The 17,917-nt window shown below is 36.7% G+C and overlaps 1 protein-coding gene across 1 annotated transcript in view; it reads right to left on the bottom strand.

The window, feature by feature from the left end:
• Positions 1 to 202: 202 nt before the first annotated feature.
• TOMM70A (translocase of outer mitochondrial membrane 70 homolog A (S. cerevisiae)) overlaps positions 203 to 17,917 on the bottom strand; it is a 38,893-nt gene continuing 21,178 nt past the window's right edge. The window contains exons 6-12 of the mRNA XM_015572137.1: positions 15,188 to 15,395; positions 11,948 to 12,082; positions 10,793 to 10,900; positions 8,145 to 8,261; positions 5,024 to 5,121; positions 3,730 to 3,852; positions 203 to 1,201 (exon numbers count right to left, since the gene is read on the bottom strand). Of these exons, the coding sequence (XP_015427623.1) occupies positions 1,048 to 1,201; positions 3,730 to 3,852; positions 5,024 to 5,121; positions 8,145 to 8,261; positions 10,793 to 10,900; positions 11,948 to 12,082; positions 15,188 to 15,395 (943 nt within the window). The 3' untranslated portion in view covers positions 203 to 1,047. The remainder of the gene's footprint in view (positions 1,202 to 3,729; positions 3,853 to 5,023; positions 5,122 to 8,144; positions 8,262 to 10,792; positions 10,901 to 11,947; positions 12,083 to 15,187; positions 15,396 to 17,917) is intronic.

Raw genomic sequence — 17,917 nt, 5'->3', positions numbered from 1 at the left:
TAGCATCTTTGAAAAGATTGGCTCCAATTCCTTAAGCACATTTAGCCACAGTTGAAGCACTAAGCTTCAGAAAATGCTATGCTTCTGGCTCTAAGAATTACTTCATTTTTGAACCTTTAGCCCCATTTTCTCATTAGAAACTTTAAGCTAATTAAATACTCGAATGTATCACACTCGATCTTTAACATACAACCAACCTGCATTTTCTTTTAAAAAGACACTATTTAATAGTACTTATTACAGAAAATAGTCATGGCAATTAAAAACACACATTCATTTCACCTTACCTCTTACCTGGTCCATTCCTCCATTAACTCAGTCTTCCAGCACATACATCAATCATAATATTTGCTTCTGCATAATTTACAATGAAAACCAGCTGTTATGGACTTGAAGAATAATGTACATTATCCATCAGAGTTGAAGGGGTAAAAAGGCTGAACAGTTGCCACTGAGTCAAAGGTTCTGCAGAATTAGAGGCATTGTGCATGCTGACAGTACTTTAAAGGGTTCTCCCAGTTTTGCTGCCTTAAAAACAAAATCCCCATGTAGGCTTTATTTCTTTCAAAAAAACCCCAAAACTCAAAGGGATTAATTGGATCTAAAAGAAACCAATTTTCAACATTTACTCTTACTTTAAAAACCAACATGCTGTAAAAATACTTATATTACACACATACACACACACATATAAAGACAAAATCATCCATCTCCCCGCCCTCCTAAAAAAAAAAAAAGTGCCAAATCAACAAATAAAAGTTTTATTTGCATGGCCAATTATCATTTGTACTCTGCAACTTCATTTTAATAATCCTTGAACAGGTCTTAAGCTTTTGTTGCACAGGGAATAAAAGCTGCAACACTGCACACTTCCTTTAACAGCCACTCCCACAACACTTAAATGTGAAACAGATGTAACGAATGACAGCAGCACAAACAGGAAATACCAAGTTCCACCATCCAACACAGTTCATGACTGTCTTTAGGGTTCAGTTGCAGAGGGGGTAAACTTCTTCTAAAAAGAGAGTCATGTTCCCGTCCCCTATTTTATAAGGTTGGTGGCTTTAATCCATATTTCTTTGCAACTTCTGTCTGGGCGTGGGCTGCATCACAGAGTGAGTATAGATGAGCCATCTCCATTTCCGATTTGGCCAGGTTAATAGCTTTGTTGAACATGTCAATGGCTTTCTCCATGTTTCCTCTAAAAGAACAAAAATTTTAAACATTTCATTCAACAAGCTCCTCACAGAATGCAATGAAGTTACTAAGTGACGTTATATTGAGTCTGACCCATAAATTTCAACTACAGCTCTAATAAAATGGTTCTTTATAGTAAAACAAGGCACACAGAAAGTGCTTGATTACAATTACTGTGTGCTTATTATACCTATTATAGTCTTGTTTTACAGATACAGTTGCGAGTAGAGAAATTAAATGACTTGTTTTTAATCTTCCTAATTCCTGTTTGACCAAATAGAGCAGGCTGTTAGGTTGATAATTCTGTATGGCCCACGAATGATGTTATGAATATCCAAAGGGCCCTTGGCAGAGGTTCCCCAGCCCTGCTCTAGAAAAGTGATAGCCTCACAGAATAGTAGTGGCACTCAGGGGCCTCACCTTCACAGATCTGTGAGCCCACTTCCTTTTCTCACCTCTTACCACCATGTTCCCATCCTATGCACCTCACTCCAGTCACACAGGTCTACCTGAATTCCTTGACTGTGCTACATACACCCATACCTGCACTAATGCCTGTTTGCTTGATTCTAGTCAGCTCCTCACCTTTCTAAGGCACAGTTCAAATCTAGCATTTTCATGAAAACTATTTTTCTACTCCCTCCCCAGTGTTCCCATAGTTCTATTGTCATTCTATGCATAAATAGATGTATATACACCACAATCCTAGTAGATCCTTAGTGGACAACCCTCAATTTCTAGAACCTAGTACAATGCCTGATAATTAGTATCTTATTTTTTAGTAAATGGGTAAATATGCTTGGTCAAAAAATATAATTTACCGTTTACAATCTAAGTGTGATATGGTTTTATATAAACTTACTAAGAACCAAGAGCTGTGTTAAGTAACTAGTATTAGCTATGTATATAATACATGCATATCATCTTACAATAAATATTAAGTCCCTACTCTATATATGCCAGTTAGACTAAGAAGTACAGTGTACCTGTGGGGCGACTAACCTCCTATTCCAACAGATGACTACATGATAGACATTAACAACAACAACAATAACAAAACTTTGAGTTCAGATATCAGGTAGACAACAAGTTTGCTAAATCCTAGGGTAATGAGCAATTTCACTCCATTCATATGTCTTTATTTTTAAGACAGGATTTAGAATGAATTTCTTAAAAGTTAAAATTAATTCACAAATAAAAGCCATCAAACCTCATAACCCAGGGGTCCTTAACGCAGGCTTTATCAACAACTTAAATGCGAAGTGCTTTTATATGTGCGTCATCCTAAGAAAAATCCACAGGTCTGCTCAAAAAGATTAAGAATTGCTTTCCCAACCTATTCTAATACAAGAATATTTTATTCACATTAACAAATTGACAATTAAGAAATAATTTAATATTTACATGCAACCATTAGTACAGAATAGTTAAAAAGAACCATAAAAATTTTCATCAGCCTGTATTTATAATCTGCCTATTCTGAGCAGACAGAGGACCCCAGGAGGGGCTGAATGACAGAAAATTACAACTCCTACTGATTCCTAACAAGCAAAGTGGCAAGATCAGTTATTTTGATGTCAGTGAAAGACGGGCTCATTTCCTATTTACTTGGCTCACTTGTGTAACTTGTCAATTTAACCCATCGGGGCATATAGCAGATACTGAAATGGATGGATGTGTGAGGAAATGCCTCCTGCACATCTCCTGCTGGGGATGTGCCCGCAACCCAGGTACATGCCCTTGACCGGAATCGAATCCGGGACCTTTCAGTCCACAGGCCGACGCTCTATCCACTGACCCAAACCGGTTTCGGCTCTATAGTCTTCATTTACACTAAGAACCATATAACCTCCAGCTTCTAATTATAAAGACTGGTGTAAAGATTAGTTGCAATAATATCTGGAAAGCACCTAAGGTTCTGTACCTGGCCATAGAGTAGGTACTCAAGTGGATGGCAATTTCAGTATTAAGAGATGGTATACACTGAACTCTATGGCACAAGCAGTTGTCACCTGTTAATGGTGGATCTCAAGTGCAACTCTGGATAAACAAACACAAAAGAAGTTATGAAAAGAGTTGCAAAAAAAATCTTACCTAGCTCCCTGATTTTAAAGTAAACTCAGGCTCAGAGCTGATCCTGCAACTGGGCTGGTTGCTTCTCTGTAATGGGTCCTAGTTCTCTTGGCCACCTGGCTACCGTTCCTTATGCTGCTACGCTGTACTGCCTAAGCCCTCTGCAGGCTTTTTATTCCCCCAAAGAGGAAAGAACACACAACAGGAATTGGAAAAGATGAAATTTTCCTTTGTAATACATATGCTTGACTTAAACAACTTTTAAATTAGAAAAAGAATACAATAAGGCAAATGAAAGTTGCATAGTTTTGAGGGAAGCACGCCTCAAAAGGCATAACATATTAAAGACTTAAAAATTTAATGGATATTGACAGTATCTTATCTGTAATGAGAAGGATGGAAAGATAAAATATCTACAGAGCTGCCTTAAATTTCCTAAGAGCAGACTTTGGAAGTTACCTTTGTACTTCAATAGTTCCCATGGTTTCATAGGCAAAATCACATTTACTGTCAATTTCAATAGCTTTGCTGATAAGCTCCAAACCTCTATCCAGGTCTTGCTTCCACTGAAGTTGAAGTAAACTGCAAATGCAAAAAGGCAGTCAGATTGACCATGGGCCAATAGCAACAATATAAGTATATGACTCAATTTCTGCCCTCAAATTTTTATTTACAAAAAGAAAGCAAAACCTAAAACAGTACATAATCAGCAAATTGTTTTTATTTCTCAATTTACATTTGTTTTGTATTCTAAATTCCTTATGAAAAAAGTGTCAATGGAAACAACCTAAATGTCCATTGATGGATGCATGGATAAGAAAAACTTGGCGCACACACATATGCACACGAGGAATATTACTAAGCCATAAAAAGGAATCCTACCATTGGCAACAACATGGATGGATCCTGAGAGCATTATGTTAAATGAAATAAGTCAGACAGAAAGTCAAATACTGTATGATCTCACTTACACGTAGATTCTAAAAAAAAACCACAAACCAACCAAAACCAACCTACTCATAGATACAGAGAACAGAGTGATGATTGCCAGAGGCAGGGATGACGGGTGAGTGAAATTGATGAAAGGAGTCAAAAGGTACAAACTTCTAGTTACAAAACAAGTAAATCATGATAATGTAATATATAGCATGGCGGCTATAGTTAATAATACTGTATTGTGTATTTGAAAACTGCTAAGACAGATCTTAAAAGTTCTCATTACAAGAAAAAAAAATTATAACTATGTACAAAGACCTGTTAGACTTATTGTGATAATTTCACAGTAAATATAAATACTGATTCATTACGTTGTACACCTGAAACTAGTATATCTTATGTCAATTATATCTCAATAAAAAAGTAAGGACAAAGTGTCCAATAGTTTGGGCTCTATAAATTACCTAGTAAGCTTAATTGTTTTACTTTGTATAAATTTAAGTGAAGTTTCTTTTTTATTATAGTTCAAGTACCTACCATGTTTCCTATTTTGACACAAGCAACATTTGATAGGATGTTCAGAACTGAAATCCTTAAGCTAAAGTGAAACAGTACATTTAGTGATTGCTATACAAGAATGAAACATAAGTAAAATTTAAAAAATTAACAGTGAAGCATCCATACCATTAATAAATTTATTAACTCAGTGATACTCTACACTACAGTACTTTCCTCAGTGACCAAAAGAAATCCATCTTATTACTATGCAAGAAATTTGGTTTTTTACTGGAACAAACAGAAGCACAAAAATACATACCCTTTATGAACATATGTTGTGGCATTATCTGGTTCCAAATCAATACATTTATCATACATTTCATCAGCTTTACCAAACTGTTGTTGATCTGTTAATGCCTAGGTGAGGAGATACTTCAGTTATATTAACATAACTGTCAACCTAAACAGTTAAAAGTATATTGCTTATTAATTATGAAAATTTATTTCCTTTATCCATTTCTTTACAAATTATGATGTTTGGAGGAAATAAAATGTTACAACTTAATTATGTTATAAACATGAAATCTTAATTGTCCACTATTTTTGACTAGTGGTTAAATACAATAGCAAACGATGTGGTAAATGTGAAATACACAAAACCCCATTCTTGGTGCCAGTTCTAATATCAGATTTTCATAGGTACATTTATGTCACTTATTCATAACTTATCAAAATATATCCTAAAGGAATTTAAAGGCAATACTCATTTGGAAGGATAAATTCAGGTATGTGTGTTAAATGTTATCAGTCATTCTTTAAAAATTGATTTAAAAAAAAAAAGCAGTTACAATGAACTATTTTAAAGCAAATTCCATGGCAGAAATCAAAGGGTTGGTTATGTGGATACCAGATCATACTCAAACTGTAACTTTAAGTTACACCATGTCCCTCCCTCTGTCCCTCCCTCCCTAAAAAGCAATGGGAAAAATATCCTCTGGTAAGGATTAATTATATATAACTACTAGAGGCCCGGTGCACAAAATTCGTGCATGGGGAGAGGGGTCCTTCAGCCTGGCCTGTGCTCTCTCACAATCTGGGACCACTTGGAGGATGTCCAACTGCTGGTTTAGGCCTGATCCCTGCAGGCAGCCAAGGAGGAGCCCAAGCCGGTGCCACGCCGCTCACGCTCATCCTAGCCCGCTGCACCTGCCACTGCCACTGCCACTCAGAGGTGCTGCCGAGGAGTCGGGAGAGGCTCCTGCCCCCACAGCTGTGCTCGCCAGCTGTGAGTGCACTGACCCAGAAGCTGAACGGCGGTGTGGGGGCGACTGACCACCAGGAGGCAGCTCCTGTATTGAGGTAGGTGTCAATCAGGCTGGCAGGGGAGTGGTTAGGGGGTGATCAGGTAGAAGCAGTTAGGGGCAGTCATGTGGTTGGGAGCCAGCGGTCTTGGATTGTGAGAAGGATGTCTGACTGCTGGTTTAGGCCCAATCTCATGATTAAACCATCAGTTGGACATCCCCCCAGTGATGAGGATGCAGGCTGGGCTGAGGGACACCCCCGCACCCAGTGCATGAATTTCATGCACTGGGCCTCTAGTCTGTAATAATAAAAAGGTAATATGCTAATTAGACCAGACGTCCTTCTGGATGAAACTGGGGCTGGTAGGGAAGCCCAGGTCCCAGGTGCCAGAGGGAAGCCAGTGCCGGCAGCCGGGAGAAGGAAGGCCTACTCTTGCACGAATTCGTGCATCAGGCTTCTAGTACATATATAAAATGACATATAACTATGTATATAGTGAAGCAAAAATAAGAAAACCAAAGGATAGACATTTTAGCACAGACTGTGATGATATTAGTGCTAATAAAGATAGCTCAAGTAAGCCAAAACCTATTTTGAAGGTAGCACAGTGACAAGACAATGCAATTAAGAAAGCTCTGTGAGAGCTGTTCCTAATATATGTTTTTTTAAAAAGCTATTCAGTGGCCTTTGTTCTTTTAGCTGATTATAGAAATCTGCATCAAAAAGGCTTTTTAAAACTTCATTTCATTGATGCTGATGGTATTGTCCCTTCTGCTTTGTTCCTAATAAAAGGCATAAACCCAAGTGTACCTACTCAATACAAAGGTTACACAATTATAATGTGCATTTTCTTATTTTAAACTCTATACATTCTACAAAATTTTATATAGTACACTAGAGGCCCGGTGCATGAAATTCATGCACAGGTAGGGTCCCTAGACCTGGTGGGCGATCAGGTCCAATCAGGTTCCTCACCTCCTGGCCTCCCTGCCTCCTCCTTCCCTTGCTCCCTCAGCCTGCCACTGCAGCTGGTCACCTACCATGTTCTAGGCCCCCCACCCCTTAGTGGTCAGCGCACATCATATCGAGCAATAGAACTCCTGGTTGAACTCCCAAGGGGACAATTTGCATATTAGCTTTTTATTATATAGGATGCTTTCACAATGAATACAGAGCAGGTGGTCAGCAACTATTGTTTCATTTTTTTTATTATCACCACCCTGCTAGCAACTGTAAGGACAAAGACTGAAGAGATAAGATTACTTCTAAATGAGATTAAAAAACTTGTGTTTACTTCATGCCCCAGAGAGTTATTAGAGAATTTCAATTTCTGATAATACATGGATATGTAGAACTACTAAAGAATAGATGCAACACAAATCAGTCTTCTCACATTCCCTTACAATAAATCCTCAAAAAAGTTCCACCCCAAACTTAACTGAAGATTGCATGAAGGAACTTTAAAAGAAAAACAAAGAACCTAAGAATGGTTTGGAGGTAGAAATCTACCACAGATGGTAATTTTTAAATGTTTTCTATTTCTGAGATGTGTGGGTGGGTGTGACAACATTTCTTTGAAATAAAAAAAAGAAATCATATAGAGTATTGAGATAGATTTATGCAGACACCAAAAGCAACTTTTTAAAATTAGTAAGTTTTCAAAGATTTCAATTATACAGTGGAAATAATTCAAATTTAAATCATACTTCCCCCAAAGCTTCAATCCTAAGCCAAGAATTTTAGACAAACCAAAGAGGAGTTAAAATGAACTGTTACAGCCTATCTAATCATTTAAAAGGATAATGATCAAATAGAAACAAAAGGCTTCCATAAACATTTTCTCTTCCAATTGACTATATTAAATTTTCCTAAGTTAATCTGATAAATCCAATCTAAATAAAAACATAAGGGAGATGTTCTGCTTACACTTCCCCACATTATGAGTTTAGGGTCATGGTTTTCAAATTGTGTCACATAGGAGCCCCTCTTGAAGGGGCCCGGGACCACCCTGTGGGCCCCAGAGAACCACAGAAGAAACAAAGCATTGTTTTCTGATTTCTCTACTGGGATACAGCACACAAGTCAGATCTTTTAAAAAAAGGACTGGCAACTAAAAAAGTATGAAAAATCACATTTACCTGGGCATATAGCGCATAGCCTTCAGCACACCTGGGAAATTTCTTTATGACCTCTTCAAACCCTTTCATAGCTGCTTGGATTTGTGAAGAATTGTTTCCTGTATATGCCTGGCGATACTGTTTGAAAAATCAAAACAAGCCTGTTAAATCAAGAATTCAAAACTCATGGAATGTTAACATATTATAAAAGTTACACAAAATTACATAAATATTTCCAGAAAGACAGGTGTTATGCTAACATAATTTGCTGCATCTACAAGGGTAACAAGGAAGCCCTGGTTGGTGGTGTTCAGGGGTTAAAGCATAGGTCCGTGCAAGAAGGGGTGATGATGGGTTCAATTCCCAGTCAAGAGCCAATACCTGGATTGCAGGTTCAATCCCCAGCTCTGGTCAGGGCATGTATGGAAGGCAACTAATTGATATGTCTTTCTCACATCAATGTCAATGTCTCTCTCTCTCTCTCTCTCTCTCTCTCTCTCTCTCAAACCCCCCCCCCCCCCTTTAAAAAGCAATGGGAAAAATGTCCTTGGGTGAGACTTATCAAAAATAAATAAATAATAAACACAAGGGTTCCAAGAAAACGGCTCAGCAGCAGGGCATCTAATCTAAAGGCTACGTACAGCTAGGACTTTGCTGACATACAGATTCCAGGATGTTCATGAGAAGGGGGCATTCTAATGTGTCAGAACTTAACTTTGCATATATATGGGGGAGTTTTAAACCTAATTTATTATCACTTTACTACAAATGTTATGTTACTTTATCTAGTATCATTTTTCACCTATAATATACAGGACAGACCGCAATTATGATGATGGTTCCCATAAGATTATAACGGAGCTGAAAATTTCCTACTGCCGAGTGACTTAGCCACCCAACAGCATTACGCATTTGTGACAATGCTGGTGTAAACAAACCTACTGTGCTACTAGTCATATAAAAGTATAGCACATACAGTTATGTACAGCACATAATACTTGATACTGATAATAAAGAACTATGTTACTGACTTATAGATTTAAAAGACTAAATACTTTATCATTATCTTTGAGTACAGTCTTTCTACTTACAAAAAGTTTGCTGTCAAAAGTATATATGCTGTGTTATGCAGGCTGCAGCCTCATATACTTCATATTTACTGCATCTCTCAACTGCATAATTTTCTGGTGCTTGATTCAACACCATGTTGTTTTATTCAGTAACCTGCTGTACAGGTTTGCAGCCTAGGAGGAATGGGCTATACCAGTGGTCGGCAAACTGCAGCTCGTGAGCCACATGCAGCTCTTTGGCCCCTTGAGTGTGGCTCTTCCTAAGCCTTAGGAGTACCCTAATTAAGTTAATAACAATGCACCTACCTATATAATTTAAGTTTAAAAAATTTGGCTCTCAAAAGAAATTTCAATCGTAGTATTGTTGATATTTGACTCTGTTGACTAATGAGTTTGCTGACCACTGGGCTATCCCATATAGCCTAGGTGTTTAGTAGGCTATGCCACTTAAGTTTGTGTAAATGTACTGTGATATTCGCACAATAACAAAATCACTTAAAGACACATTCCTCAGAATGTATCCTTATTGTTAAGCAGTGCATAACTGTAAATGTGTTTGTGATCTAATTTCTTTCTTTAAAAGGAAAATTATTTTAGGACTCAAACTATCGAGTGTGGACGAAAAGGAGCCACACACTAAACCTGGCGAGCTCAGGAGAGGCCTGTGTGAGACCTAAAGTATCCACATAGGATGGTCTGAAATTAAAACTTTCTAATTAAAAGCAGTTTATGGTGGGTAGTCATGTCCAAAGATAGTATTTTTCCCTAACAAAGGTCACCTTAACTGAGCTTGTCTGTTTTCTCTGCATCTAGAATAGCATGCTGACAAACATGCCTTTGCAATAACAAAGTAATTTCCTTTTTTCTGGATCCCTCAAGCATCATGTTAATTGTTGACTCTTAACTACCCTGTATCCAGCTATGTAAAAGATGTGTCTATCATTTTACTTTTCATTCAATCCCAGAGGTTTCCCCACTTTGTTTTCTCCAGCCTCCTTCATCTATCATCAATGATTTCCATGTAACCCACATGGTAATGTACAAGGAAGGTGCAAAACCGCCATTTTCCAAAGCATTTTCTCAATCCGTTGAGATTTTGCTTCCTGGTAATTGTCAGTTTGGCTCAAATAAACTCATAAAAATTCTTACAGGTTTGGACATTTCCTATGGTTCACAAGATTCACCTCATTTCACTATAAATTGAATTATTTTACTTGATTTTCAGCATTTCTGATTATTATATAGCTTTACAAAGGTGAGATGAAATTGCAGTTAATGTAGTGTCATGATTGCAGTTATTAGTTCCTCAAAATGCTTTTGTTCTCTGTACTAGTTTATGGTGGAGGAACAGAAAGAACAGTGCTATACAGGGGAGCATGAAAATCAGGGATAAACATCTATCAAGATGAACTCAAATAATACAACCAGAGAAATACAGAAGCAGTATCTCAATTCATATATGTATACATTTCTTTCTCTAAACTAACTTGTTTTCCCCCTATGGGTATCCTTTTGGGGGGAAAAAGAAAAAGATGATTTTATAGACAATGAGGGAAGTAAAAATGATGTGTAGGAATATAAAAAGAAAGCAGAACCTACCAATGCAAAGCATTTCTGTGCTTGTGCCAGAGCAGACTCAGGTCTTAATCTAATACATTCATCAAAATCTGCCACTGCTTCTTCAACTTGATCAAGCAGTATTTTCAGCTAAGAAAAAAAACACCACACACATAACTAAACACAACTCAAAATAATAAGTGCACCCACCCCCAGTTAAGAGACGTACTGTCTCTTATCAAAGCTCAGTATAATGCTAATAGCATATAGTAATTATTCAATATAGAATTACTTTCTAAAACAATAAACTAGAAAATTTTGTAATTTTAAAGGAAAGCTTCTACAACTTAAAACTAGTGTCCAATTTCTTAAAAAGCACTTTAAGCCCACCATTTTTGCACTGCAAGTTTGACCACTCTTAAACAAGAAACCTTTTCTTCTAGAAAGATAGACATTTCTGTACTTTCACATTTCAAAGCAAATCAGATCATCCAATAATTACCTTTCAAATTAACCTTAAGATACTATCAGTAAGGATCAAAATGTCATGAATTTTAAGAATGTCATTTAAGGGTTTCTTCTTCAAACCCTTCATCAGACAGAAATATTAGGTACAATTCTCCATTAGCACTTCAGCATTTCTGTTGTTATATGGATAGTCCATACTTTCTACCATAATGCATTCCACCAAGTCATGTTAAACAAGCAGATTAAAACGCCATGCTTTCCCCAGATAAGGCTAAAACTGGGAACTGTTTACTTCAATATATATATATATTTTTTACTAAAAACCAAATATGCAGGTTGTAAATCTCCAATTAAGATTTTTTTTTTGGTATTGTTTGGATAGTCCACGCTAACTACTTCTTGACAGCATGAAGCCCACAAAAACCATTGTGTTGCTTCTGGCATTAATTCAAAATGCTCATTAAATGTTTTTAATGTTCTACTCATTGAAAACCTATGAATCAGAAACACCTGAAAAACAAACTTACCCTGGCAAGCCAATATCTGTAGCCTTCCTTTTCTTCTTTTTAATAAGTAAATACTGATATTATAAGGACAAATGTTCAAGAGACTGTGATAATTTGTTCAGAACTATCAGAATTGATATAAGAAAACTTTAAGACATTCTCAAATATGGGTATCAAATTCCTCAATCCAAGGTCAGAACTCCTGGTAAGAAAATAGATTTACCTGTCCTCGGTGATGATAAACATCTGCATTCTGAGGATCAATGTCAGCAGCCATGTTAAAATCCTGAGTGGATAACAAAGGCTGCTGCTGTTGCATGTACATGCTGCCTCTTTTGATGAGTGCATTTGCTCGAAGCTACATGCCACAAATGAGAAAAGGGTCATCATTACTACTTTTTATTCCAATGTAGTTTAAAAACAAACAAACAAACAAACAAACAGCTGTATTGAGATATAATTCACATACCACAAAGCTCACTCATTTAAAGTCAGTTGTTTTTAGTATATTCAGAGTTGTGCAACTATCACCACTATCTAACTCCAGAATCTCATCATCATCCCCAAAAGAAACTTTATACATATTAGCAGTTACTTCTCATTTCCTCTCTAATCCATCAGTCTACTTTCTATCTCTATGAATTTGTATATTTTGGACATTTCATTAAAATGGAAGGGCTTCTTTCACTTAGTATGTTTTTAATGTTCATCTGTGTTATAGCATGTTATCAGTACTTCATTCTTTTTTATGGCTGAATATTATTCTACTAGAGGTCCAATGCACAAAATTCGTGCAAGAGTAGGCCTTCCTTCCCCCGGCTTCCCTCTGGCACCTGGGACCCCGGCTTCATATGGAAGGTCATCTGGAAGGACATCTGGTCGAATTAGCATATTATGCTTTTATTATTATAGATTGTATACCACTTTTCTTTATCAGCTCATGCCTTGATGGACATTTGAGCTGCTTCCACTTTTTGGCTATCATGAATAATGCTGCTATGAACATTCATGTACAAGTTTTTGTGTTGCCATATATATTCTTTTCTCTTAGGTATATGTCTAGGAGAGGAATTGCTGGGTCATATTGTAACTCTGTATGAATGGCTACATATGTCTTCCTGAATGAAGTGAACAAGAATGCTCCCACATTTTAACAAGAACACCTAACATATTTGTAATCAGTAGGAAAATCATTAGGAAATAAAATTAAAAATATTACTTAGGGTACCTTCAATTTTAAAATTTCATTTTAAAAGAAACTAAACAAACTAATTTCCAAAAGGATTTTTACTATTTTACATTCCTGCCAGCAATGTATGAGTTTCAATTTCTCTACAACCCTAATCAATACTTCTCACTGTCCACTTTCTGACAATAGTCATCCTAGTGAGTGTGAAGGGAAATTTCATTGTGATTTGGATTTGAATTTCCCTAAGAGTTAATGATGCTGAGCATCTTTTCCTGTCCATATTGGCTATTTTAATATACTAGAGGCCCAATGCACGAAATTTGTGCAAGGGCCTTGGCTCGCCACTGCGGCTTTGTCCAGAAGGAAGGACATCCGGTCTTATTAGCATATTATGCTTTTATTATTATAGATTCTTTAGAGAAAATGTCTATTCAAAGCCTTTACCTGTCTTTAAATTGAATTGTTTTAGTAAGAAGAGTTAATAATTCTGGATACACGCCCCTTATCAGATATAGAATTTTTATTTTCTCACATTCTGTGCAATGTGTTTTCTCTTTTTTGATGGCATCCTTTCAATCAAAAAAATTTAAAATTTTGATGAAGTCTTTTCTTTATTGCTGTTACTTGTGTTTTTGGTGTCATATATAAGAAATCACTACATAATCCAAAGTAAGATGTCCTCCTATGTTTTTTTTTCTTAGAGTTTTATAGTTTTAGCTCTTACATTTAGGTCTTTGATTCATTTGAGTTAATTTTTGTACATGGCATATGATAGACATCAATACTACTTGCCATTCAAACAAAAAGTCATTATCATAATAAAGCAAGATACAGAGATTCCCAAAACTCTTTCAAGGCAAAACTACATATGTCTTCCTGAATGAAATGAACAAGAATGCTCCCACATTTTAACAAGAACACCTAACAACATATTTGTAATCAGTAGGAAATTCATTAGAAAATAAAATTAAAAATATTACTTAGGGTATCTTCAATTTTAAAATTTCATTTTAAAAGGAACTAAACACTGTTATTACTTTTGTTTACAAAAAGTTTAGATATTTATTGACAAATACTTAAGTTTTTATAACAAGTTTTATAAACAAATGATTTCTTTGTAGGTGGAAAAAGCCAGAGTTTACTTAATTTCATGAGGAAACAGGTCAGAGTGAACAAATTGGTAAGGAAGAGAATTAGCTGGTGGCTGAGTTCTGTCATGTTATACTTAGTAGAGAGCTCTCAAAATTCAACTACATACACATAAGAACACTTGGAAAATGAAAAGCTATTCCAACGACACACTGCAAAACTTCTGGTATATTTCAGTACCTATATCATATTTTTAGAACCTGTATTTTTCTTCACATTAAAGATAAAAAATTACTGGCATCATAATAAAATCTTTCAGAATATATTATTAAATGTGTTTATTTTTATTAAATGCACTTTAAACCTTGTATTACCTGTAGCATATTACTTACAGCATTACCTACACCATTACCCTGACCAAATATAATCCATTACATAGGCCAGTGATGGCAAACCTATGACACGTGAATTCATTTTTTGGTCGATTTTTCTTTGTTAAATGGCATTTAAATATATAAAATAAATATCAAAAATATAAGTCTTTGTTTTACTATGGTTGCAAATATCAAAAAATTTCTATATGTGACACGGCACCAGGAGAGGAGGGAGCAGCAAGTGCAAAGAGCCTGAGGTAGGAGGGGGGACATGCTTCCCAGGATCAGTAATTAGGTCATCTTGCCTTAGAGCAGTAATAGCGAATCTATGACACGCGTGTCAGAGGTGACACGCGAATTCATTTTTTGGTCGATTTTTCTTTGTTAAATGGCATTTAAATATATAAAATAAATATCAAAAATATAAGTCTTTGTTTTACTATGGTTGCAAATATCAAAAAATTTCTATATGTGACACGGCACCAGAGTTAAGTTAGGGTTTTTCAAAATGCTGACACACCGAGCTCAAAAGGTTCGCCATCACTGACATAGGCAGTGCTACAAACGAGAGGTGAAGCTACCAAATGATATAGAAAAAATGTTTTTCCTTTCCTAGCTAAAAATAAACATCATTGATATTTATATTGCAGTTTCATTACACCAACTCAATCTTCATTAGGTGTAGTTTCTTCCAAAGCAAAAGTAGCCTTCTGGAGAATGACAACTGAAATGCCAAAATTTTGGCAAAACATCAAAAGCCTCATTTTTACTAATTTTTGCACACGCACAAAAGCACATTTTAAAAACGTACCTTCACATTAGCATCTTTCAAACTGATGACCTTGTCTAAATCTGGTTTTGCTGCGTTGGCATTGCCAATAAGCAGGTAGAAGGTAGCTCGCAGTAATAATGCTTCTGCCATGTATTTGCCTTGAGCATCTATTTCTTTTGAGCATTCACTTATGATTTTGTCATAGTTTTCTTCTTCCATGTACTGTTTGGCCTTTAAATATCCAGAACTGAAAATAAAAATGAACACAGGAAATCATTTACGAAGAAAAGATGAAATGCTAAAACTTGCCACATTTAGTACACCTGAGTTAAGAAAATGTCCATTTCCCCTTAACAAGCTAGTCGGCCAGTGTGGGACAGCAGCAGGGCAGGAGGTAATGGGAATCTTGATACAGACTGAGATTTTTTTGATGCCTTGAAGACTTTTTAAAAAGGAATCAGCAGTCAGTGGCAGAAACCTGCAGTTACTGCCCAAGCTTCAACATTTAAACACGTGAAATGAAAAGTGCAAGTCTTATTCACTTTCTTATCGGTGGCACATTGGTGGCATGCAACAGTTATTTTATGACTAACAGAAAGGATAGAGAAATACTATATAAAAAAAAGGCTAATATGCAAATCGACCAAACAATGGAACAACCAGTCACTATGACATGCACTGACCACCAGGGGGCAGACACTCAATGCAGGAGCTGCCCCCTGGTGGTCAGTGCACTCCCCCAGGGAGAGCGCCGCTCATCCAGAAGCCAGGTTTTCGGCTGGCAAGCATAGCAGTGGTGGGGGGAGGCTCTCCCGCCTCTGTGGCAGTTGGATATCCCTTGAGGGCTCCCAGACTGAGACAGGGCGCAGGCCAAGCTGAACCCCCACCACTCCCCAGCCCCCCGAGTGCACGAATTTCATGCACTAGGCCTCTAGTAGGAAATAAGTCAGCTCAGGGCCACAGAAGCCCAGGGAAGAGGTGTGACCAAAGCTGTGCTTTGAAAAGATAAGCAAGGGAGCAAGACTAGAAGCAGAGAAATATCTGCAAGGCTCTCATCTAGAAGTTGTGTTGTTTTACTTGTAAGAACAGACCTAGAAAGAATAGGTGGAAATATCAAAGAAGCAAATTTAAAGGTAGATTCTCCCATAGAAGAAACTTTAACGACATCCTTCCCTACTTCTTAAAATTCAGTGACCACAATATCATTATTCATCTAAGATGATGGCTATTATCAAGGGCGCTCACAGGAGAGATTTCTTTGAACTGAAAAGGAATTTATAATAGATGAGCCTATAAGGGGTATTATAAACAAAGTATTGTAAATGAAAGTGCATTTTCTCATTCCAGTTATTATATATTTTGAATAGAGAAAACTGGCAAATGACTTAAGAGTTGTTGGTCAAGCCTGGATGGTGTGGCTCAGTGGTTGAGCACTGACCTATGAACCAGGAAATCATGGTTTGATTCAGTCAGGGAACATGCCTGGGTTGCGGGTTTGAACCCCAGTGTTGGGCATGCAGAGCACAGCCAATTGATGATTCTCTCTCATCATTGATGTTTCTATCCCTCTCCCTCTCCTTTCCTCTCTGAACTCAATAAAAAACATATTTTTAAAAAGTTGTTGGTCAAAATCTTACGAATTCTATGTTAATAACCTTCCCTACAGTCACATTCTAAAACCCCCTTCTACTCTAGTTTTGTTCCTCAGGTCACCAGGCTAAGAAAACATAATTATTAAATCAGTATGGAAATAATAATGGCTCCTACTTATTGAGAACCTAAGTGCATGCTCACAAATATAACCTTTAAACCTCACAATAACCCTCAAAGGTAAGTATTATCAGCCCCAGTTAAAAAACGATGAAGCTAAGGTTCAGAGTAAAATGGAATTCAAAAACTTAGGCCCAATTCCAGCTAGTGTTCTGGTGAGAGGTAGCTATGTCCTGCCACCTCAATGTAACTTTTAGAATAATGGTATTAACATCATTGTAGTTTTTCTGGGAAAATGACCTTTTTCCTAACCAGAAGAGGAAATTATTGGCATCATTTTAAACATTTACTTCCCAACAACAATCTTCTGAAAAGACTGAGTATCAACTAACTAAAATTTGAACATCTTAGTACCATTATGCATAGTATCTTCCTCCTTAAAAGGTGGCCAACAATGCTGGAAAAATTGGGAGATAGATCTCTTTCCTGGACCCAGAGAGAATTACGCTAAGTGAAATAAGCCAGTCAGAGAAAGGCAGTGCCATATGATTTCACTTACGTATGGCATCTAATGAATAAAATAAACTAACAAAGAAAACCGAAACAGACTCATAAATACAGACAACAGGCTGACAATGTTAGAAGGGAAGGAAGCTAGGGAGCCAGGTGAAAAGGTGAAGGGGTTAAGCAAAAAACACTAAATTCACAGACACAGACAACAGTATGGTGATTACCAGAGGGACAGAGGAGTCGAAAGGGGTGTAGGGGGGGTAAATGGTGATGGAATGAGACTTTGTACACCAGAAATCTACATAATTTTATTAACCAGTAACCCCAATGAATTAAAATAAAATAAAATAAAAAGCTGGTTAAGAGACTCTTAAAAAAAGAACAAAGAGCAATCTGTTTCCTTAAACATTCTAATCTGTTATACATGCCAAACTATGCTTTGCTATAAAAATATTTCCTTTTCTTCCAAATTCATTTAGAAATGTTATTCTGGTAACAATATTGTACCTTTTCCTGGAGAGGACAGCTAGCCTTAACATCAAAACACAA

This window comes from Myotis davidii, unplaced genomic scaffold (assembly GCF_000327345.1).
Source record: "Myotis davidii unplaced genomic scaffold, ASM32734v1 scaffold492, whole genome shotgun sequence".
NCBI lineage: Eukaryota > Metazoa > Chordata > Mammalia > Chiroptera > Vespertilionidae > Myotis > Myotis davidii.
The sequence above is the reverse complement of the archived record's forward strand: the minus strand, read 5'-3'. Positions and strand labels throughout refer to the sequence as shown.